The sequence below is a fragment of the Neoarius graeffei genome, chromosome 11 (assembly GCF_027579695.1).
Source record: "Neoarius graeffei isolate fNeoGra1 chromosome 11, fNeoGra1.pri, whole genome shotgun sequence".
NCBI lineage: Eukaryota > Metazoa > Chordata > Actinopteri > Siluriformes > Ariidae > Neoarius > Neoarius graeffei.
This window is the reverse complement of record NC_083579.1, coordinates 82,193,511-82,217,662: the sequence shown is the minus strand read 5'-3', so window position 1 is coordinate 82,217,662 and position 24,152 is coordinate 82,193,511. Positions and strand designations below refer to the sequence as shown.

At 42.7% G+C, this 24,152-nt stretch overlaps 1 protein-coding gene across 1 annotated transcript in view; it reads right to left on the bottom strand.

Annotated features, from left to right (window-relative positions):
- Positions 1 to 23,071, bottom strand: part of slc18a2 (solute carrier family 18 member 2) — a 61,015-nt gene extending 37,944 nt beyond the window's left edge. The window contains exons 1-8 of the mRNA XM_060934804.1: positions 22,970 to 23,071; positions 22,211 to 22,399; positions 7,119 to 7,449; positions 4,397 to 4,455; positions 3,579 to 3,662; positions 2,012 to 2,104; positions 1,478 to 1,567; positions 472 to 515 (exon numbers count right to left, since the gene is read on the bottom strand). Coding sequence (XP_060790787.1) covers positions 472 to 515; positions 1,478 to 1,567; positions 2,012 to 2,104; positions 3,579 to 3,662; positions 4,397 to 4,455; positions 7,119 to 7,449; positions 22,211 to 22,343 — 834 coding nt within the window. The 5' untranslated portion in view covers positions 22,344 to 22,399; positions 22,970 to 23,071. The remainder of the gene's footprint in view (positions 1 to 471; positions 516 to 1,477; positions 1,568 to 2,011; positions 2,105 to 3,578; positions 3,663 to 4,396; positions 4,456 to 7,118; positions 7,450 to 22,210; positions 22,400 to 22,969) is intronic.
- Between the last annotated feature and the right edge of the window lie 1,081 nt (positions 23,072 to 24,152).

Genomic DNA, 24,152 nt, shown 5'->3' with positions numbered 1-24,152 from the left:
GCTGAAGCCTGTGCAACAATTTGAGATGACAAATACCCAGTGGACACCGCTCTAATTTCACCAAAATAAAAATCACACAACTAAAATACTATCACTATAAAATACAAACATACACTACAACACAAATAATACAAAATGTGAAACTTAGCCTTTAAACAAATACCCAACACAATTCTGAAATAAATCACAAGCACCAATACGACCACAATTCCAAATGAACCAACGCCAATGAAGAACACGAGGTTTAAAATAATCCTAAGACACCCTAGACATGATGTAGCATCTAAGTCTTTGTGCCCTTATGACCTTTTTTTGTTGATATCCATTGACTTAAAACATGACTTTATCCAAACACAACCATATAAATGTAGAAAAAGATCAAAACCTCAGGCAAAATTAGACATATTGACCTCAGATTGAAAGTGTCGAATAATAATATTAATAATATTAAAAATAATGTTCATTACTCACCTCTGGTTCAACTTTAGAAGGCTGAAGCACAAACAGTTGCAGAGCTGAGTGTTAAAATTTTGGGCACAATTGGAAGAAAAGAATACAGGATTAGTCTGGGAGTTGATTCATGTCCATATTTTTCAGGTAGGCCTTTTGTGATGTGTGTGTGTGTGTGTGTGTGTATTTTATATATATATATATATATATATATATATATATATATATATATATATGTTTGTTTGTTTTATCTGTAACCGCTTATCCCGTCCAGGGTCACGGGGGGCAAGCTGGATCCTATCCCAGCTGACCATGGGTGAGAGGCAGGGTACACCCTGGACAAGTCGCCAGGTCATCACAGGGCTGATACACAATCATTCACACTCACGGTCAATTTAGAGCCACCAATTAACCTAACCTGCATATCTTTGGACTCATCTCATCTCATCTCATCTCATCTCATCTCATTATCTGTAGCCGCTTTATCCTGTTCTACAGGGTCGCAGGCGAGCTGGAGCCTATCCCAGCTGACTACGGGCGAAAGGCGGGGTTCACCCTGGACAAGTCGCCAGGTCATCACAGGGCTGACACATAGACACAGACAACCATTCACACTCACATTCACACCTACGCTCAATTTAGAGTCTCCAGTTAACCTAACCTGCATGTCTTTGGACTGTGGGGGAAACCGGAGCACCCGGAGGAAACCCACGCGGACACGGGGAGAACATGCAAACTCCACACAGAAAGGCCCTCGCCGGCCACGGGGCTCGAACCCGGACCTTCTTGCTGTGAGGCGACAGCGCTAACCACTACACCACCGTGCCGCCCAGATACTTAATATATGATGTAAAAAACATTGACCCCAACTTGATGCTGGTGAATTATTAAATGTTTAATAATAATAATAATAATAATAATAGATTGTATAAATTTATAATGTGAATAGTATTAAAGATGAATAATCAGGACAATAACTGCTAATTAGCAATCAATGAGAACCAACTTTAATTGAGTTTTAACTCACCTCCATCCAGCACTGCAAGAACAGACAGGACCAGGAAAGGAGCCGTTTTCCCCACAAACTCATACATCACACTGCCAAATGGTGGGCCAACTGTATCACACACACACACACACACACACACACACACACACACACACACACACACACACACACACTCTTTTAGGCAGTGGTGGCTTAATGATTACTGGTCAGAAGGTGGGGGAATCAAACCCCAGCACCATCAAGCTACCACTGTTGGGCCCTTGAGCAAAGCCCTTAACCCTCTCTGCTTCAGGGGTGCTGTATCACGGCTGACCCTGTGCTCTGAACCCAACTTCCTAACAAGCTGGGATACCTGAAGAAGACAATTTTACTGTGCTGTATGTATGTGTGATAAATAAAGTCTTCTTTTTCCTAATCTTATTCATTCATGCTCTGAAACAGATCCAGAATACTGCTAATCATGACAAGTAGTCCCGATTCCCTTTATGTACACACACACACACACACACACACACACACACACACACACACAAAATGTTAAGAGATACAGACCAAGTACTCCCATAGCAAGTCCTCCCAGTGCGATGCCAATTGCATTTCCTCTCTCCTCATCATCTGTATACACACTTGCCAGCATTCCCATACCTACACACACACACACACACACACACACACACACACACACACACACACACACACACACAAAAAGTACAGAGAGTTTTTCTCACAATACACATTTTGGCCATTCCGCTTGCATCGTGCTGACACAGGGCTGATTAATCAAAATGCTCCCAAGATGTAAATAAAGTGCAATTGCTTTGACCAGTTCAGCTTTTTTCAGCATCACAAATCAGATAAAAAATATGGAGCACATACTCTATATTTCAAGTTTCATATTGCATTATTAAATGATATTTTGATTCTGTGTCTCATCCTGGCCTCGAGAAAGCCTAATGTGCCACACATGCTTATTATACACCTTTAAAAATCTGTATATCTGTATATTTGTGTGTTAAGTGTGATATTTTCACTATTTAACAGTTATTCCCTGAAATCGAGTCGTACATGAGCTGATGGGTGACGAGGTGCGTAGCACAGAGTTGTCTATAATCCATGTATGACGAGATTGAGTGGAATAACTGTTTTATTCTCTCCACATTCACTGGATTTTGAGAAACAGCATTTTTATTTTTTTGCAAATTCGATAAATAAAACTTTATACAAAATGTCAGACAAAATAATTTCCGCTTAGAATGTAAACAAACCGGCGAAATGACTAGCGATTTGTGAAAAATGCGATAACTGTCACACCTGCATGCCGTGGAGTGTGCATCAGTCGGACTCGCGCACGAGCGCCATTAACTATACACACCTGCACAGGATTAAGGCGCATCAGCGCGCCTATATAAAAACTCTGAAAACACACGCTCAGTGCGAAGTATTGCACTATGTTACATACATACTGAACTTTATTTCCTGTATTGATCTCCTGGTTTCCTGATTCTCATTCCTGTCCTGTGATTCCGTTTTTTGTCTGTGCCTAGGACTGTCTGTTTGTGCCTCGCCCAACCTATTGCTCATTCTACATTTATGACTTCTGCTCACCGATTTGGATTGGTTGCTTGTTGTCACTTTTATAAATATATCTATCTTCTGCACATACATCTGTCTCCAACCCGTCCCTGACAATAATAATAATAATAATTCTTGAAAAATAAAAGAAAGATGTGTTCTTACCATCAAATACTTTTATTCCATATTTTGTTGGGGTTTTTTTCTGTATTTTTGGGGTTTGTTTTTTATTTCATCCTCGGTTGGTTCAGCAACACACTCTGCCATTTCATTTTTCTCTACTCACAGTATATGAGCTGATATCTTAGTAGTACAGTAGCCAATCAGAGCGTGCGATTACTCATATCCAGTGAATGTGGATAGAATAAAAGCTTTTGGATGACTGAAAACCAATACATTATCTTAATACGGTATGTTATTAAGCAGAAAGTGATTGTAGGTGAGTGATAAAGCCATTTTACATTCAAGATTAGAATTAGACAATCCTTTATAAAATGTACAAAGATGGTTTAGGCAGCAGATATGGAGGTTTTAAATGGTCATCTACCTGCAACAGAGGAGCATGAAGAGCCGACTCCCTGCAAGGACCTGGCCAGAAACAGCAGCGCGTAGCTTGACGAGAAGGCAAACACTAAACGATGATTATAATTCACACAAATATAAGGTATCACTACAGGAAGAAGTTGTGTGTGTGTGTGTGTGTGTGTGTGTGAGAGAGAGAGACACAGTACAGACAGGTCAAAAATTAAAGGAAAAAACAACAAAGTGTGTTAATAAGGTATTAGACCAGCATGAGCCACTAGAACACTTTCACTCAGCTTGGGAATCTGTTTTACGAGTCTCTGACTAACTTCACTCCAAAATCTCCCACAGCTGTTCCACTGGGTTGAGATTTGGTGAACATGTAGCCCATAACATGATCTACATCATTTTATCCTCATTAAACCATGTAGTGAGCCCTCGTGCCTTGTGAATGGGGACGGAGTCATTCTGGAACAGACCACGCCCATCAAGATAGAAAGGTTATGTCAGATCATAAAGGTGGTGATCAGCCAAAAGAACTGCAGGACCAAAACCATGCCAGATAGGTAAGTAAGTAAGTAAATAAATAAATGTCCCCCACAGCATAAGAGAGTCACAGTTTCTTCCTTTAATTTGTCACCCATCTGTGTGCTGGTGATGTTTTTATACTGTATCCTCAGTTTTCACTGCTCTTTATCAGATGACATGTATGATATTACTTCAGCGTTGAAGTTATTATATTTACATTTCCAAGTTTTTTTTTTTATTACACAAGTGTTCATTTAAAAAGTTAAAGATGTTAAAGAGAGAGGACAGTTAGATACAGAATTGTTAATCACTCACTGATTGTTGAGAGGAACATGATGCAGAATCCGGCGAACATTGGGATCTGGTAGCCTATTCTGCAAAAAGTAGGAGGCATTACAGTGTTTGTGTCAGTGTTTATGAGAATGTGCATGGGTTATTCTAGAATTTGGGGTATATTTTGCGTCTCTGAGATAAACCTTTTCTTATTTTCCACAAAAGAAATCTTTATTGAATCAGTTTTGAACAATAATGCAAATTATGACAAACTTTCACCAATAGCGATGCTCAATGTACATTTTAGACCCAATTTATCCGTAAAGCATTAACTAAATGACTCCCAGCCCTCCCCCCACATTATTGGCCGTCTTCAACTCCTGATTCATCCATTCAACTCCAATAAACAGGAAGTGATTCAGTCTAACACTCTGTTTTTTGGGAGCTATTCTATTAATTGTTGTAAAATCAGCTGCACAGAAAGTCTATTTTCTGTATTATGTGAAATTTCAGTTATAAAAATTATATAGTTTTTTTATCCGTCCCAATGTTCTTGTCAACTCTGTTAACTCTGCTATAAAACCGCATAAAATCCACAAAGACTTTTAATAATGCACATGACATCTACACTGAGTGATGTCACTTCCTCTGGCAGGAAACTTCAGAAAGGTAGTGAGGTGTGTTCTGTTTCTTCGCTCATTAATTTGAACAAAATGTTGAGGATTTTACACCAACAGTAGATTAATTATTCATCAACTCTGTTATTATGATGTTGGAGTGAATCTCTCACTCATTTTTTAAAAACAATAATAGGATTAAAATCCATAAAATTCTGTTTTTATACATGCCATGTGGGAGCTAGTTTGAGGTCAGCATGTGGAGTTAAGCCTCAAAATGGTGGAAACTGTCAACTCTGTTATCGTCAGTTCTGTTAATGGATTGTCCAGTTTAACAATGAATTTTTGAATAAATGCTTAAAGTCTTACAGGTTTAAGGTTTGAAAATACTTTAAATTTGAAGTGTGTTCTATGCCAATAAAAACTTTAATGGAAAAAAATAATTCAATTTTTTTGTTTTCTTTCAACACTGGAAGAAGAAGAAACCTTTGTCTCATGCACACTCAAGCACAGTGTGATTCATCCTCTGCATTTAACCCATTTGAAGCAGTGAACACACACACACACGCGCGCGCATGCACCCAGAGCAGTGGGTAGCCATACCACAGCGCCCAGGGAGCAGTTAGAGGTTGGGTACCTTGCTCAAGGGCACTTCAGCCCAAGGCCACCCCACATTAACCTACTGCATGTCTTTGGACTGTGGGGGAAACTGGAGCACCCAGAGGAAACCCACACGGACACGGAGAGAACATGCAAACTCCGCACAGAAAGGCCCCCATCGGCCGATGGGCTCGAACCCAGAACCTTCTTGCTGTGAGGCGACAGCGCTAACCACTACACCACCGTGTCGCCCAAATGTAAATATACCCACAATTGTAGAATGAGCATCATATTGGCAAAATTCAGCAACTTAACAGTGTAATAACAGCATCACATCTAGACAGGTTGTATTCAGTATTCAAAAGCATAGTGCAATGTACAAAATCAGAATGCTGGACATCGCTGTGACCAGACAGCTGAAATTGTTTCAACCATCTGACCCATGAAATATGACATTTAACAAAGTCATGTCCTCATATCAGTCCTGCTTACATCTCCATGGTGGAAAATAGACTCACAATCATTCAATCGCAAATGCTGCCTAAAATCTGGGTGCCTGGACCCCTAAAGCCAGTATCCAACTACATGATATTTTTGTCTTTCATGATGATCAGCATGTCAGATTAGATAATCATGGTGCCATAAATTCTTGCTGTGTCTTGGTCCGGAGACTGAAAACACAACAAGTTTGACCCCAACCAATCATCGTTTACATCCTTGTGTGTTCTTGGGGAGGAGGGTCAAGAAATCATCAGTCATGGTTATCAAGGAACACTTCGTAGGATTTGTCAAAGTAGGCGAGTAAATACAAAAAATTCTGACATCCTAGACTTTTCATTGCACCGTGAGTTGGCCTAGTGGTTAGCGTGTCAACAGCAGAAGAACACATTGGGTTCCACTCCTGCAGCCAAGAACAGGAAGCTTAGAATCATCAACAAGTTACTATTAAAGTGGCCGTGAGTGTGTGCTGTTACTGAATTTCACGTCTGCATTTCCATTAATTCAACTTTGAATAAAAAATTTCATTTTTAGAAAGCTAGATTTCAGAATTTAAAAAAAAAATCAAGCTAAGTAATATTTCTTTGCATCCTCAAACTTTCTATTAGTTATTATCATCATCATCATCGTGATGTAATCATGTTACTTTCTGTCTCCTTCTGTTTTTCTGTCTCTTCAAAATATCCACACACTCTGAAAACGAGTGTGATTCTCAGGAAATGAAACTGGAGCTCATAAATCAACCAGTGGAATATGAGGTAAGGCATCTGTCATATTTTTGCAGAAAGCATGCACATGAATGCAGAGATCAGCTGGATCACACACAACGAGAAACACGACAAGGCAAAAGAACAGTGTGTGAAAAATACAAATGCATGATGGCAGTTCTCTCTCTCTTTTTTATTTTTTTTTAACCAAAATATCATTTTCTTTGTATTTGCTTGGATATTTCTGCTCTCCAACACTGTTTGCATAAACATGTTTTCAGATTCTTTGTGTGTGTGTGTGTGTGTGTGTGTGTGTGTGTGTGTGTGTGTGTGTGCGCTCACTTGTTGGTGAGAGGTCCGATGATTGGGTTGATGATGAGCTGCACAGTGGCCTTTGAGGCAAACAGGAGCCCTACTTTTACGTTCTCGTTCAGTAGCTGCTTGTCCGTTTTGAGGCAGTCAGAGGCGTTTGGAGCTGGGGTCGGAGTCGGGGGCAAGGTCATGCCTGGGGTGCTGACCTGCGGGACGAAGTTGGTCAGGTGAGTGGAGTTATCGTAAAGAGAGACGATGGTCTGGAAGGTTGCAGACGGAGACTGAGAGGAGACGGAGTAGTTGCTGACTGCAGTGGAAGCCTCATTGTCCACCGAGTACAGGTAGCCTGGGATAATGGGTACTGCCAGATTTGGGGGGAGGGACATGGGGAGAGAGGAGGAGAGAGAGGTGGGAGGGGGGGAAGGGAAAGGGGGAGGGGAAAGAAGGGGATGGGGAGAAAGAGAGGGGGAAAGAGAGAGGGGGGGAGAGAGGGGAGGAGAGAGAGGGGGAGAGAGAGAGGGGGGGAGAGAGGGGAGGAGAGAGAGGGGGAGAGAGAGAGGGGGAGAGAGGGGGGGAGAGAGGGGGGGAGAGAGAGAGGGGGAGAGAGGGGGGGAGAGAGAGAGGGGGAGAGAGGGGAGGAGAGAGAGGGGGAGAGAGAGAGGGGGAGAGAGGGGAGGAGAGAGAGGGGGAGAGAGGGGAGGAGAGAGAGGGGGAGAGAGAGAGGGGGAGAGAGAGGGGAGGAGAGAGAGGGGGAGAGAGAGAGGGGGAGAGAGGGGAGGAGAGAGAGGGGGAGAGAGGGGAGGAGAGAGAGGGGGAGAGAGAGAGGGGGAGAGAGGGGAGGAGAGAGAGGGGGAGAGAGGGGAGGAGAGAGAGGGGGAGAGAGAGAGGGGGAGAGAGAGGGGAGGAGAGAGAGGGGGAGAGAGAGAGGGGAGGAGAGAGGGGGACAGAGAGGGAGAGGGGTAGAGAGGGGGAGAGAAAGGGGGAGGGGGAGATAGGGGGTGGGGGGAAGAGAGGTGTATGAATGGCATGACAAAATCACCAGTGTCAGCAAAGATGCTCAAATCCACCTCAAAGTCTAAATCTCATTGATTAGATCGGTTGTGAGTTCAGGAGTGATGTATTTAGAGGAGGAGTGATGTGGTGCTCTGTAACGCCCCCTGTGTCTCAGATATACAGGCATGAATTCAAATTAGTGAAAGTTACTGACAGTTCAACCTTCTAATATCAGTTATGATAGCAGGTGTGATAAATTCAGTTTGTTGATTACTAATCTCTGCTTTGATCCAAGAAACGACATATTGTAATTTATCTATAATAATAATAATAATAATAATAATATAGTACACTTCATCTCATCTCATTATCTGTAGCCGCTTTATCCTGTTCTACAGGGTCGCAGGCGAGCTGGATCCTATCCCAGCTGACTATGGGCGAAAGGCGGGGTTCACCCTGGACAAGTCGCCAGGTCATCACAGGGCTGCACATAGACACAGACAACCATTCACACTCACATTCACACCTACGCTCAATTTAGAGTCACCAGTTAACCTAACCTGCATGTCTTTGGACTGTGGGGGAAACCGGAGCACCCGGAGGAAACCCACGTGGGCACGGGGAGAACATGCAAACTCCACACAGAAAGGCCCTCGCCGGCCACGGGGCTCGAACCCCGACCTTCTTGCTGTGAGGCGACAGCGCTAACCACTACACCACCGTGCCACCCCTTTCTAAAAACTAAAAAGCTAATTTAAAAAGGTACATTTTCAGGCAAGATTTAAAAATATCCAAAGATGATAAATTGCACAATTTGACTGGAAGCGCGTTCCAGAGTTTTGGTGCCACCATATTAAAAAATTGGTCATCAAAGGCGTGTAGCATTTTTCCTTGTGGAAATAACAGGACAGTGCTCATATCTGAGTGCAACAAATATTTAGCAATATTATATTTAGCAATATGTATATTGCTAAATATTACTTCTGCTACTACTTACAGTCCCTGTCAATACTAACGATGGGGATTCTTCAGTGTTGTCAGGTGCACTGCTCCTCAGCTTGCTGTTGAATTCTCTGCTTGCACAGAAGCTTGCCATTGGCTATGTGGTGCCTCCAGGTGGGAGGGTTGGCCATTAGGTTATGCCACTTGTTCTGCAGGTCAAAGATCTTGATGTCCTCCTTAATACAGTCTTTCCACCTTTTCTTTGGTCAGCCGCGCAGTCTATTTCCATGAGCTACCTCACTGAAGAGGAGTTGCTTTGGCAGTCAGTAGTCTGGCATCCTACAAACGTGGCCAAGCCACTTTAAGCGATTGCTGTGGATCATGATCTCTACAGTATAGTTGTGGAGCTCGCCCTTCTCAGCACTTTGACGTTGGTCACCTTGTGCCACCACTTGAGCTTACAATGTGACTGTTACTGTGCAATATTTTATATGTGCAATACCTCACTCCATAATGTGTAACACAACACATACACCTCAGACTGTGCACCTTACCCCCCTTTTTTCTTCTCTCTTTTCCCTTCCCCCCTTCCTCTCTCTCTCCCTCTGTACACGCTGTTTGCATTGTTATTGGAGATGCTTTAATCTCATTGTACATGTGTATAGTGACAAAGGCATTCTATTCTATTCTATTCTATTCTATTCTATTCTATTCTATTAAGGATTTGTCTTAGTGATCTTTGATGGAACATGATGCACGAGTGTGGACCACGTTTCACTACCATAGAGTAAGCATGGTAGGACCAGAGCTTTGTATACTGTGATTTTTGTGGCAAGCGAAAGGCCTTTACGGTTCCAACATCTGGTGGTTAGTGAGTGAAAAGCAGCTGCTTCCCTGGTGAGTTGTCTTTTGATTTCGGTGTCAAGACAGGCATCTTCAGAAAGTTCTCCGCCAAGGTATGTGAAGCTGTGTGCCCAGGTAAGTTTGTGATTATCTATGGTGATGGGGGGGGGGGGGAGTCATCATGTAGCAGAGGGGGACCTCTGCTACGCTTTGAAGTGACTCTGCTGTTTTGGCACAGAAGGCAGCGTCATCAGCGTACAGGAAGTCATTCAGTCTGGTGGTCTTGGCTGATTTGGTCTTCAGGCACCTAAGGTTGAACAGCTCACCATCAAGCTTGTACTTGATGTCTATCCCAGCATTCTCCATGGATTTATGAGCATGGCGCACAACGAAGGAGAAGCAAAGGATGAACAACGTAGGAACCAGTATGCACCCTTGCCTTAGTCCCGATGAGACCTCGAAAGGTGGCATCATTTCACCATCCACCAGTACTTGCAATACCATGCCATCATGGAAGCTGCTAATGATGTTTACTAGCTTTGCTGGTATCCTGACTCTCAGTAGCAGTTGCCAAACTAGGTCCCTGTCCCCAGTGTCAAACGCTTTAACTAGAGCCACAAAGATGAGGTGAAGTTCTTGATGCTGTTCACGGCATTTTTCCAACAACTGTCTGAGAACGAACATCATGTCTGGCATGGAACGACCAGGTTGGAAACTATACTGTGCCTCTGGTATGTATGAAGCAATCCAAGGCCATATTTGGTTTAGAATAACTCAGGCAAATAGTTTATCAACAACAGCCAGAAGTGTTATGCGACGATAGTTTTCACAGGTGTAATGGCATTTCTTTTTTGAAAAGCTTGATGATTATGCCATTCTTGAAGTCACTGGGGACACGCTCTTCTTCCCAGATAATTAGAAAAAGCTTGTGGAGTTCGCTAACAAGTTGTGGACCCCCTGCTTTGAGGACTTTGCTAGGGATGCTGTCTGGAGCCGGTGCTTTCCTTGACTTAAGTTGTCTAAGTACATTCTCAACCTCAGTGAGTGTTGGAGCCAGCTTGAGTTTGTGTATGATCTTGGCTTGAGAGATGTCATCTAGGACTGATATATCTGCCATCCCATGTTGGTTGAAGAGGGTGCTGAAGTGCTCTCTCCACCTAGCCAAGAAATTTGCTAGGTGGAGAGAGCACTTCAGCACCCTCTTCAGCACTTCAGCTGTTAGATTGAGGAAGCAATCTCATCTCATCTCATTATCTCTAGCCGCTTTATCCTTCTACAGGGTCGCAGGCAAGCTGGAGCCTATCCCAGCTGACTACGGGCGAAAGGCGGGGTACACCCTGGACAAGTCGCCAGGTCATCACAGGGCTGACACATAGACACAGACAACCATTCACACTCCCATTCACACCTACGCTCAATTTAGAGTCACCAGTTAACCTAACCTGCATGTCTTTGGACTGTGGGGGAAACCGGAGCACCCGGAGGAAACCCACGCGGACACGGGGAGAACATGCAAACTCCGCACAGAAAGGCCCTCGCCGGCCACGGGGCTCGAACCTGGACCTTCTTGCTGTGAGGCGACAGCGCTAACCACTACACCACCGTGCCGCCCAGGAAGCAATCTAACAGCTTCAAAGAAGCTCCTGGAATCGTGGTGCTGCACATAGAACTCAATCTCGGCAGCTCTGTCAAGCCACCACTGATTTTGCATGTGGCAGAGTTCACATTGACAGAGGTTTAGGGCTGCCCGGTAACACTGGTGGCAGTAGCTGTTGAATTGTGGTGTTGTTCTCATCAAACCAGTCCTGGTGTCTCTTAGTTTGTAGACCAAGGGTTTCCATGGCAGTGTTGTACAGGGTAGACTTGATTTGATAACAGAGACCCTCCAGGTCATCAATGTCTGGCATCTTCGAGTTGATGGTGGCCTTGAACTCCTTTCTGACCTCAGGTAGGTTTAGGTGTGCAGTATTTAGGCAGAGAAGTATTTTCTAGAGTCTGCATTGGGTGGAGATGTGAAAATGCAGATTGAGCCTAGCACAGACCATTCTGTGGTCGGTCCAGCAGTCTGCACTGTGGCAGACCCTTAAGTCTGCTAGGTCGCTCTGGTAATGCTGTCTGACAATGATGTAGTCGATCATGTGCCATCTCTGTGAGCGAGGGTGTTTCCAGGTGCCCTTATGGATATCACAGTGTGAGAACAGGGTGTTTGAGATCGCGAGACCAAATTTTGTGCAGAGTTTTAGTAGTATGGTGCCTTGGGCATTTTCCTCACCAAGGCTGTGTGGCCCGATTACGTTTGGCCAGGCATCAGTATTGGTACCAACTCTTGTGTTAAAGTCACCCAGGAGGAAGAGCCTGTTAGTGGGTGGTACATCTGCAAGTACTGAGGTTAGCTGCTCATAGAAGAGTGCCTTCTCTTCCATTGGTCTCTTAAAGGTTGGTGCATAGATACTGATAATGGTGGTGTGAAAGTGTTTAGTCAGCAGGATACACATAGTGACTATTCACAAGTTGATAGCTTCCCAAGAGACTACTACTGGTCTGAGGTGGGATTTCATCACAATCGTGAAGCCCTCTGGCTTCAGCTGGTTGCTGTCCCTTCCTGAGTAGATGAAAGTGCAATTGCCCTCTGTGAATTCACCTGTACCAGGGATGCAAAACTCAATTAGACCTGCGATGTAAATGCGCAGTCTTTGTAGCTCAGATGCAATAAGAGCTGAACGTCGCTCAGGAGCGTGGCATTTGGACGAGGAGGTATCGGACATGGTTCTTACATTCCAAGATGCAATCTTGATCCAAGAGATGTATTTGCGATGGCATTTGGGACTTTCAGGTGCAGGGGGTCCCGTAGGCATTGTCCCTGCCCCATCATTCCTGTGGTGGCGCTTCCCGTTTGCTCGACGCTGTAGCAATGTTGTAATTGAAGAGTCTTTAGTGGGTTTGAAAAAGTTTGCTGCAGTAAGGGTGCTAACTTCGCTGCTGCTAGCAAGTAGGCTGCCCAACTTCCGTACTTGCGCCCTTCTTCCAGAAACACAAGGAGTGGACTCACAGGGAGACACAAATCACCAGGTGCAGTACTGGAGAGTAGCGGTCAAAGGTGATATTCACCATTTGAGTCAGAGGGCTGAACCTTGGCTTGGTCTGACTCAGGCAGGCTGGCCGTTCTGACTTCAGATATGTTGGTGTCTCTATGCCCTAAGGTAGCTTGCCCAGTACCTTTTCTCCATAATTTCATGCTAAAAAGTATGTACTGTAAATATTCCATTAAAAAAGTCATAGTAGCATGCAGAATTCATTTGTAGCAAGTACAATCAGCCTAGATCAGTTTATCTGTGTAGAATATATTCTGGCTCAGGTACTGCTCGTCAAGATACTATGACCGAGTCTCATGTATAAAACTGAGCAAACGCATATGCTGTCAGAAACAGGGGTACAGTAGGAGTTCATTTTTGGCCCCCAAGGTACAATGTACATTAAAGTGATACTGACACGGACGGGTCTCCTCGGTGTCATTTTATAGATTCTAACACAAACTTTCAATTTTTGATGTAATCGCAAGGTGTGGAGATGAAAACTCAACAAAATAAAACATTTAAACCTCCTGTCATAAAGTGATGCCTAGAATTCCCTTCTCTTCCACTGAGAATGGCCCAAACTGGAAATGATGTAGATTGGGGAAGTCCTGCCTGGAAAGCGTGCCGACAGAACATCGCTGAAAACATGCGAGCGGTCTCGTATGATGGGGATGAAGAGGAGTTAGTTGGGGTAGAGGAGGAGGAGGAGAGAGAGAATGTGGGGCTCGGGATGGAGCCCTACCGGTTTGAACCATATCAGGACCATCACACGGATTACCGCAGTGAAGTGAGCGACTGCCTGCCACTCAGATCTCAGCAAGTGGACATGGCGGAGGGACGACTGGAACAGACCACCTGCTTTTGTTTACATTAATAATTACCAATACCAGCTACTGTTAGAATCTTTTACTGATGTAATTGTTCGTATAACAGTAATTCCTGTAATAAGTTATAACTCAGGCCGAGATAAAATGATTGATTGTTTTTATTCCAATTCAGCAACTGCCTACCGGACATCGACCTCCCAAAAGCACAGAGTGGCACAGAGAGATGTCGCTTAGTGGAGACAACTGTAGTGGAAAGTCGTCACTAGACTGCAGCCAGTGTACCAGAACAGTGCGAGTTTAGATCTCCTCTATTTATTTTATTACCTGAAGGCTAAAATAAAATATTTTCCCAGCTACCTAAGAGTATCTACGCACTGTTTAAGCCTGGGTTTGTCATTGTTTTCAAGCATTTTCAACACTCAGGGACCTACAATTTCCAACCAACTACTGAACCAAAATAATAAAAGAAGAGTAAAATCCCTGCTGACTCAATCCCTTCTGGAAAACCAGTCAGAATGAAAAGTTAATTTTCCTCAGCTGACAATATTAATCGACAAATAATATTTCGTGCACATATCGCCCTTCTGCCTGCGTCACTGCCGCTGTGCAGGACACACACGGCTCACTCGTTTGTTTGTTGCCTGTATACAGCTGTATATGTCACATTTGCATTTCAGTGTAAAGAAGTTTGAGGCAATTCTATATTTTCAACACTCAGGACTAATGGAGTGTGTGTGTGTGTGTGTGTGTGTGTGTGTGTGTGTGTGTGTATACAATCGAGTGCATCATCTGTCTGCCAGATTGCTTTATTTTCACGGAGTCTGAGAGAAGAGTGAAATTATTTAGGTGTCAGTATTATTTTAAATCCTTTTCAGTATTGTAAAGTACCACAAAGGAACACTGCATTAATACCATAATACTTCTAAATAAAATGCCATGTTATTAAGTGACTGGGCGTGTCTCTGTTCCTTTGGTCCTGATGGAAAATGATGTTGAAAAGTCCTGCCTTCAGACACTGTGTGCGCACTTCCGGTTCCTGGAGATTCCCCGATTGACGTCACAACAAGGTGCTGCAGTTCCCGTCTGCTCGACCATGCTGCTTTGGTGGTGGTGTTTGTTTTCCACTTTTTTATTATCAAAGGCTTATTATTCTCAATCGCATTGTGGATGAAAATTATCATAACTATCTTTGTTTTCACGGAGTCATAGGGAAGACTGAATTTATATAGGTGGCTGTATTACTTTAATGTACCCATTAGAGCTCATTATTGGACCTAAAGATAATCATGGACTGCGAGCTGGCCTCATGGTTAGTGTGTCTGTCTCTCAACCAGGAGATCATGAGATCTACTTGTGGTTGGGTCATACCAAAGAGCACCATAGAAATGGTACCTACTGCCATCTGGTGAGGCATGCTGCAATACAGATGTGAGTGGGGAGTCAAACTCTTGTGGTTACCAGAGGACCTGCCCCCCCACTCTAACCCTAGCTGTATAGGCGAGAGGCCAAGGGCAATGGAAACGGAGATCCCATTGGCGCTGCCCAATGTGTCTTAAGGGTCTGGTTAGTACTGGGATGGGAGACTGCCTGGGAAGATCCGGTCCTGGCATGGGAGGGACTTTGACTTTGATGTTTTTGAAGGTAACTATGTGTAACTTTTTAGGGCCAAAAAGGTACATATATGTTCCTAAGCGGTATATAAAGCGTCCAAATAAATCCCTTAGAGGGTACTGACCCAGTGACAAGTCATTGTACCCCTAAAGGTACAATAATATACTTTATTTTCTGAGAGTGTATGAAATAGCTGAAAACACAGAGTTACTTGAATTGTTATTTTATAAAGTAGCAAATATATTGTAGTATGATCCTGGTACAACCCCGATTCCAAAAAAGTTGGGACAAAGTACAAATTGTAAATAAAAATGGAATGCAATGATGTGGAAGTTTCAAAATTCCATATTTTATTCACAATAGAACATAGATGACATATCAAATGTTTAAACTGAGAAAATGTATCATTTAAAGAGAAAAATTAGGTGATTTTAAATTTCATGACAACAACACATCTCAAAAAAGTTGGGACAAGGCCATGTTTCCCACTGTGAGACATCCCCTTTTCTCTTTACAACAGTCTGTAAACGTCTGGGGACTGAGGAGACAAGTTGCTCAAGTTTAGGGATAGGAATGTTAACCCATTCTTGTCTAATGTAGGATTCTAGTTGCTCAACTGTCTTAGGTCTTTTTTGTCGTATCTTCCGTTTTATGATGCGCCAAATGTTTTCTATGGGTGAAAGATCTGGACTGCAGGCTGGCCAGTTCAGTACCCGGACCCTTCTTCTACGCAGCCATGATGCTGTAATTGATGCAGTATGTGGTTTGGCATTGTCATGTTGGAAAATGCAAGGTCTTCCCTGAAAGAGACGTCGTCTGGATGGGAGCATATGTTGCTCTAGAACCTGGATATACCTTTCAGCATTGATGGTGTCTTTCCAGATGTGTAAGCTGCCCATGCCACACGCACTAATGCAACCCCATACCATCAGAGATGCAGGCTTCTGAACTGAGTGCTGATAACAACTTGGGTCATCGTTCTTCTCTTTAGTCTGAATGACACGGCGTCCCTGATTTCCATAAAGAACTTCAAATTTTGATTCGTCTGACCACAGAACAGTTTTCCACTTTGCCACAGTCCATTTTAAATGAGCCTTGGCCCAGAGAAGACGTCTGCGCTTCTGGATCATGTTTAGATACGGCTTCTTCTTTGAACTATAGAGTTTTAGCTGGCAACGGCGGATGGCACGGTGAATTGTGTTCACAGATAATGTTCTCTGGAAATATTCCTGAGCCCATTTTGTGATTTCCAATACAGAAGCATGCCTGTATGTGATGCAGTGCCGTCTAAGGGCCCGAAGATCACGGGCACCCAGTATGGTTTTCCGGCCTTGACCCTTACGCACAGAGATTCTTCTTGATTCTCTGAATCTTTTGATGATATTATGCACTGTAGATGATGATATGTTCAAACTCTTTGCAATTGTACACTGTCGAACTCCTTTCTGATATTGCTCCACTATTTGTCGGCGCAGAATTAGGGGGATTGGTGATCCTCTTTCCATCTTTACTTCTGAGCGCCGCTGCCACTCCAAGATGCTCTTTTTATACCCAGTCATGTTAATGACCTATTGCCAATTGACCTAATGAGTTGCAATTTGGTCCTCCAGCTGTTCCTTTTTTGTACCTTTAACTTTTCCAGCCTCTTATTGCCCCTGTCCCAACTTTTTTGAGATGTGTTGCTGTCATGAAATTTCAAATGAGCCAATATTTGGCATGAAATTTCAAAATGTCTCACTTTCGACATTTGATATGTTGTCTATGTTCTGTTGTGAATACAATATCAGTTTTTGAGATTTGTAAATTATTGCATTCCATTTTTATTTACAATTTGTACTTTGTCCCAACTTTTTTGGAATCGGGGTTGTATAACATGTCACTCCAGAATCTCTCATAAGTATTCCCATGGGTTGAAATCTGGTGATTATGAAGGTTAAGGTTATAGCATGTGAATTATATAAATGTTCATTCTCATCAAACCATTTAGTGAGCTCTGTGGATGGGGCGGAGTCATCCTGGAAGAGACCATGGCCATGATGATAGAAATGTTCTCTCGTAGGATAAATATGATCAGTCAGAAGAACCTTGTATTGATTTGCAGTGATGTTTCTTTCTAAGATTGGGGTGGCAAACATATAGTGTCTATAGATAAAGGTCTTAATTCGGCTAGTCAAATGAATTTAGGTGAGGCGTTGTAAATTAAAATCATCTTCATAGTGATACATTTTGAAATAAGAGATAGTCACTGTTATTCCACTAGGGGGCAAAGTAGAGCATTAAACTCAGAGCCTGACAAGGCAGTGATACTGAGTCGTTGGGCAGAGCGCTTCAACATCTTACTCAACTGCCCTTCAGCAATGTCGGAGGAAGCTCTAGAAGCGATTCCCCAAAGGCAATTATTGGAGAAGCTAAATCTGCCACCATCACTAAACGAGGTCACCAGAGCCATCAGACAGACCGCTACAGGGAAGTCCCCTGGTGCAGACAGCATCCCCGCCGAGATATACAAGTATGGGGGCACCTACATGACAAAGAAACTTACCCAACTGTTTGTTCTGATCTGGGACAAGTGAGCTGTACCCAAAGATTTCAAAGATGTCTCCAATGTACACCTTGACAAGTGTAAAGGTAACCGGACCATTTGTGACAACCACAGAGGCATATCTCTTCTTTCAATTGCAGGAAAGATATTGGCGTGAGTTCTCCTAAACAGGATGTTAGAGAAGCTCATTGAGTTAATATAATCAGATTCACAATGCGGTTTCAGGCTGGGACGAGGAACAGCAGACATGATATTTGCCATAAGGCAGATTCAAGAGAAGTGCAGACAACAAAACATGGACCTCTATATGGTGTTCATTGACCTGACTAAAGTGTTCAACACTGTCAAACGTGATGGCCTTTGGACAATCCTACAAAAACTTGGTTGTCCAGATAGGTTCATAGCAATCATCCAGTCCTTTCACGAGGGTATGCTGGCAAGAATACAGGAGTCTGGAGAGTCATCTGACCCAGTCCCTGTTACCAATGGCACAAAGCAAGGTTATGTTCTTGCTCCAACCCTCTTCTCCATCGTGTTCTCTCTCATGCTACTGGATGCTTTTCAGGGCTTAGACAAGGGTGTTTACATACAGTTTTGGTCAGACGGCAGCCTGTTCAACCTAAGGCGCCTTCAGTCTCATACGAAGACGATGTCAATGCTGATCCGTGACCTGCTCTATGCGGACAATTGTGCCTTAGTCGCCCATACCTTGGAGGATATCCAGTTGATAACATCCATGTTCGCCCGTGTGTCAGAGAGATTCAGCTTGACAATCAGTATTAAGAAAACTGAGGTCATATACCAACCATCTCCAGACAAGAGTTACACCAGTCCAGTCATCACCATCAACAACGCACCTCTAAAGTCTGTAGACAAGTTTTGTTATCTGGGCAGTGTTCTGTCAAACTCCTCAACCATAGATGATGAGATCACACGGCGCATCGCTAAAGCTAGCAGCTCATTTGGAATGCTAAGATGTAGACTGTGGGATGAGCATAGTGTAGGGCTGCATACAAAAATCAATGTGTATAAAGCAGTGGTTCTCACTTCGCGCTTGTTTGGCTGCGAGACGTGGACAACCTACCGTTGCCACATCAAACTTCTGGAGCAGTTTCAACAACACTGCCTGAGGTCCATCTGTGGCATTAAGTAGCAGGGCAAGGTTTCTAATGTCAACGTCCTAGAGTGTTGTGGTGTCCCCAGTGTGGAAAGCCAGATCATCAAGGCACAGCTTCGCTGGGTAGGACATGTCTCCAGAATGGCAGACACGAGAATACCTAAAGCACTTCTCTTCAGTCAACTGAGCTGCGGAAAGAGATCAATGGGCAGGCCAAGGTTGAGATATAAGGACACGCTCAAACAACCTCAAGAGATGTGTAATCAACCCTGACGCCCAGGAAAGCACTGCCAAAGTCCATGCAACATGGCGCAGCACTTGCAGCGAGTGCATCCAGGTCTTTGAGGAGAGGTGAACTGGTTTACTTAATGAGAAGCGTGCCAAGAGGAAGGCCACTAACACTACTACCAGCCGTTTGTACCAGTGCAGCATATGTGACAGGACTTGTGACTCTAGGATTGGTCTCTTCGCTCACGAAAGGAGTCATCACTAGTGTTGCCAGATACTCATGTGTTGCCTTTGATGCGAGAATCCATCATCATCAAACTCAGAGCCATAAACACAGCTACTAACATGTGCTAATGATATGTTATTATGTTATTAACAAGCTAAATTAAAATGTGACATATAATTGATTGTAGTTTTGATGTATAACACTACAAAATGTAGAGAAATCCAAAAGGGATACACCGTATTGTGCCATACACTGCATGATAAAACCGTTATTTAGAATTGCATTTTCAATCCCTTTGTACATTCAGAATATACATTTCCAGATAACTGCCAGTAAATTAACACATTTAACAGGAATTGTTGATGTGTGATTGGTCACTAAACTGGGGTAGGTTTCCTGATAACATTGCAATTTAGGGCTAATGAGTGAGTTTAAAGATGCTCTTAAGCAAAGAACGTTGTCTCAACGAAAAACAATTAAATAATGTGCATTTCATTAGTAGCACTCTTTATGGGGAAGCCATAGTTATTGAAGCAATGGTTAAAGAAGCAGCTTTGGGTCACTGGCTCGATTCCCTCGACCACCAGGAATAGCTGAAGTACCCTTGAGCAAGGCACCAAACCCCCAACTGCTCTCCAGGCTGCTCTGGGTGTGTTGTACGTCACTCTGGATAAGAGAGTCTGCTAAATGCCTCTAATGTAAAGTCTCTGTACGTGGTTTTCCTGAACTCACTCATAAACAAAAGTCTAAGAGCAACTTTACTCAGAGCATCTTCACAACGTGTGCCTTCAATGTAGGCATTAGTAGCTGCTAAAGGCATTCATATTGTCGTTGCTGAAGGCATTAGTAGTTGCTAAATCCAGTCGATGGGGTCACATGGCATTCGTTTTTAACCAAAGAACAATGAAATATAACGTGTTAAAATTTGTTAATATATTGTATTGTCGTTAAACATTACGTATATGTGGAATATTACATATGTGGAGATTAATATAATAACAATTGTGGCCCTGGAACACTCCATATATGCCTGGAATGCGGAAGACAGTGCACTGCCCGAATTGGATTGCTCTTGCACTGAAAGTACATTATAACCGCACTTGACTATTGTATTTATTTATTTATATTTATCTTAATGTATAATCATCATCATGGTGCCTTACTTGCTTCGAGTGGCTGCGGAAATTAATAATTTAAACTATTTTACATTTTTGAGCAATAACATTTTTTATTCCAAGCGTGTTTTTTAATTAAATGAACAAATATTCACATGAAAGAATGAACAAATAATCAGCTAAATAATTAAGTAAAATGTTTTCCCCATGTTTGCTCACTTCATCGTTACCCAGTCATGCAGTCAGGATCATTTCAGCTGTTATTCACAATGCCATGTTGGCAGTGTTCTCCCTTACACACACACATTGTTAGAGGTGCAGAAATGTGTCTCATTTATAACACTAAATGAGATAATCACTCACCTAATGGAGTTCAATTTGATTAAAATGTGGTGATATCAGTGTGACATTCCGATATCCATACGTAATTCCGTAACATATTGAAATATATTCATAATGTTTTGCAAAAAATTATTTAATAATTAACTTAATGTACTTGCAGTGAACAAGAAAAATAATTGAACACCGGCAGCAGATTCAACAGTAGTCTCCGCCCACTGACTGTAAGAGTCCCTCAGAGGTGCATTCTGTGTATTTGGCTGTGAGGAGACGCTCTTTCTTATCCAGGTCCATCGTTAATTAAGAGCAAACGAAAAGACTACTTTGCTATGATGTTGTTCAGGAAAACTACGTTAGTTAACGATGGATCTTAAGAGGCAGCTGAAGACGCTCTTAGCCTTAAGAGGCTTTTGAGAAACCCAACCCTGATTTATTTGGTCTGGGCCACTATACTGAGTTTAACACCGCTGCTTTAAGGGGAAAAGAAGATGCCTGCTAAATAAATACCCCCCCCCCCCCCCATGTGCCACCTCCCTCAAACCCCCACCTTGCAACCCTACAGTATAACAGCCACCAGTTTTCCTTTAATTTGTCACACATCTATATGTTGAGTTACAAGTCAAACAGCAACCATAAAAAGCCCTGTCCTTTAGGAAGTAGTGTTTCCATTACCTGATCCTGCTAATCATTCTTTAAAATGCATTAAAAAAAAGAGTTAATTCAAGTGTTTCCCAAAAGCTTTAAGCATCGATAAAAGAACAACATTTAACATCCAAATATTATCATACTATCGTAGTGCTGGTGAATCTGAGTGTAAGTGCATCTGTTTCATAATAATAATAATAATAATAATAATAATAATAATAATAATAATTGCCCACATTGATGTCATTTAATCGGCAAGTAAACGTCCTATTTATATACAATCAACACTTTTAACTTTAAATGACCTCCTGTTTACATGTGCATGACCCGACAGGTTTTTACTGCCTAATTATAGGAATAAATTATAGATTAGGATCTGTACATATAAACCAGCTGAATAACTGTGACACTCATCAGAAAAGATGTGTTGGTGGAGGGCTGAAACCTGTGTGTGTGTGTGTGTGTGTGTGTGCGCGCTTCATGGTTTCATCCTCTACCCTGGACATTAATGAGATTAACATGTGACTAAATAGTTTATCACGGACTAAACAGTTTATCTCCAGACCAAAGTGTTTCTCTCCATGTTACAGGTGTAAACACAGATGTTTAGGTTTACTCACCCACCACCGTCATCAGCATGTTATCCAACAGCAAAGCAATAAAAACAATGAACAGGATCAACCTCCTGGACTGTCTCTCTTCCCTCAGCCATGTCAGTAAACTGAAATCTCGGAGAGCATCAAAGAGTCCCATCGTAATGACATCCAAAAGAGAGGCAAGGGGAGAAAAGATGGAGAGGGAGATGTGTCCTGTGGTGAAGAAAGAGATGGTTAGGAAGTACCTGGGTCACCATGGATACATCTGTGAGAAATAGTGGGCTATAATAATAATAATAATAATAATAATAATAATAATGGATGCTTTCTATTTTGATATATTTTGGTTTCAGATGGAGGTAGACTTCATAAAACATAAGAATCAAAGCGAGGATTTGCTAAAATAGATTGGTTTTATTAAATTAATCCAATAATCAGACTCAAGTCTAATCTAAGCATCATGAAGTTACAACATTATGATAATAATACAAACAATACAACTACTACTAATAAAAGTGTCAAAAATAAAATATCATCAGTAATAACTGTAGACATACTTGCAAAAAAAGTATTTTGTGGAAATATGTTAATTAATGAAAACCAATCCAATAATCAGACTCAAATCTAATCTACACATAATGATGTTAAAACATAATAATAATAATAATAATAATAATAATAATAATAATAATAATAATAATAATAATAACAGTGATATATTCCTCAAGCTCTATGAGCAGCCTTTAAAGAGCTCGTGCGCGTGATCCTCAGGTCTAATCTCACCTTAAAAGCGCACGGAGTGTCGGTGTCCGGTGTCCGGTGTCGGTGTCCGGTGTCGGTGTTCGGCGGTGAAGAGCGCGAGGGTGAAAGCGCGCTGCACGCGGTGCCGTTCACTCACCGGACTGCCGCTGCTTTGTGGCCGCTCGTGACGTCACGCCACAGAAAAGGCGCACCGGAACGGACGAATGGGCGCGCGCAAGTCAATCGACCAACGAGGACCGTGTTAACATGCACGCGCAGGCAATCGTTAGATACCTCCATGAAATAATAGCAATTTAGAAAAACAAACAACCCCCCAGTCCTTCATAATGTACAAGGGGAATTCAGATCCATGAATTCAGCTCTTGCAATAATAATAACAATAATAATAATAATAATAATAATAATAATAATAATAATAATAATAATTGGCCTCCGTCCGTCTTAAAGAGACGATGGGTTTCGGTCATGGTCGGCATCTTCTTTGGTGGCTGAACAAGCCAATTCTAGAGTGGCAGTCTCTGCCACATCCTGCACAACTGAATGTGGTGGTGTTGGCAGAAGGTGCCTTCTGTCGCCGCTGGTCTCTGAGTTGGAATCTGGTAGCTTCAGCTTCCTTCACCCCTGCTTTGACAATTTGTCTCCATGCTGACCGGTCAATCGCTGTTTCCTCCCATGAGTTTACGTCAATGTTAGCCGACTTAAGATCTCTCTTGCACACATCTCTGTACCTCAGGTGCAGGCGACCAGTTGGACGTGAGCCACATTCAAGCTGGCCATATAGGAGATCTTTCGGAATACGTCCTTTCCCTATAGGGCGAACATGTCCAAGCCATCTCAGGCGGCATTCACTGATCGTTGCAAATAAGGTCCTGGAACTGGACCTCTCGAGAACATCAGTGTTTGTTACCTTGTCCTGCCATTTAATTCTGAGGATCCTGTGAAGACACCGCATGTGAAAGGCATTGAGCTTTGCCTCTTGTTTGGCATATGTCGTCCATGTTTCACTGCCATAGAGGAGAGTACTTAGCACACAGGCCTGGTACACCTTTAGCTTGGTGTTTATTGTCAGGTTTTCAGGTTTTTGTTTCCCCAAACTCTTTTGTTGAGTTTGCTCATAACGAAGGCTGCTTTGCCAATTCTTGTGTTTACTTCAGCATCCAGAGACAAGTTGTTTCTGACAGTGGATCCCAGGTATGTGAATCGA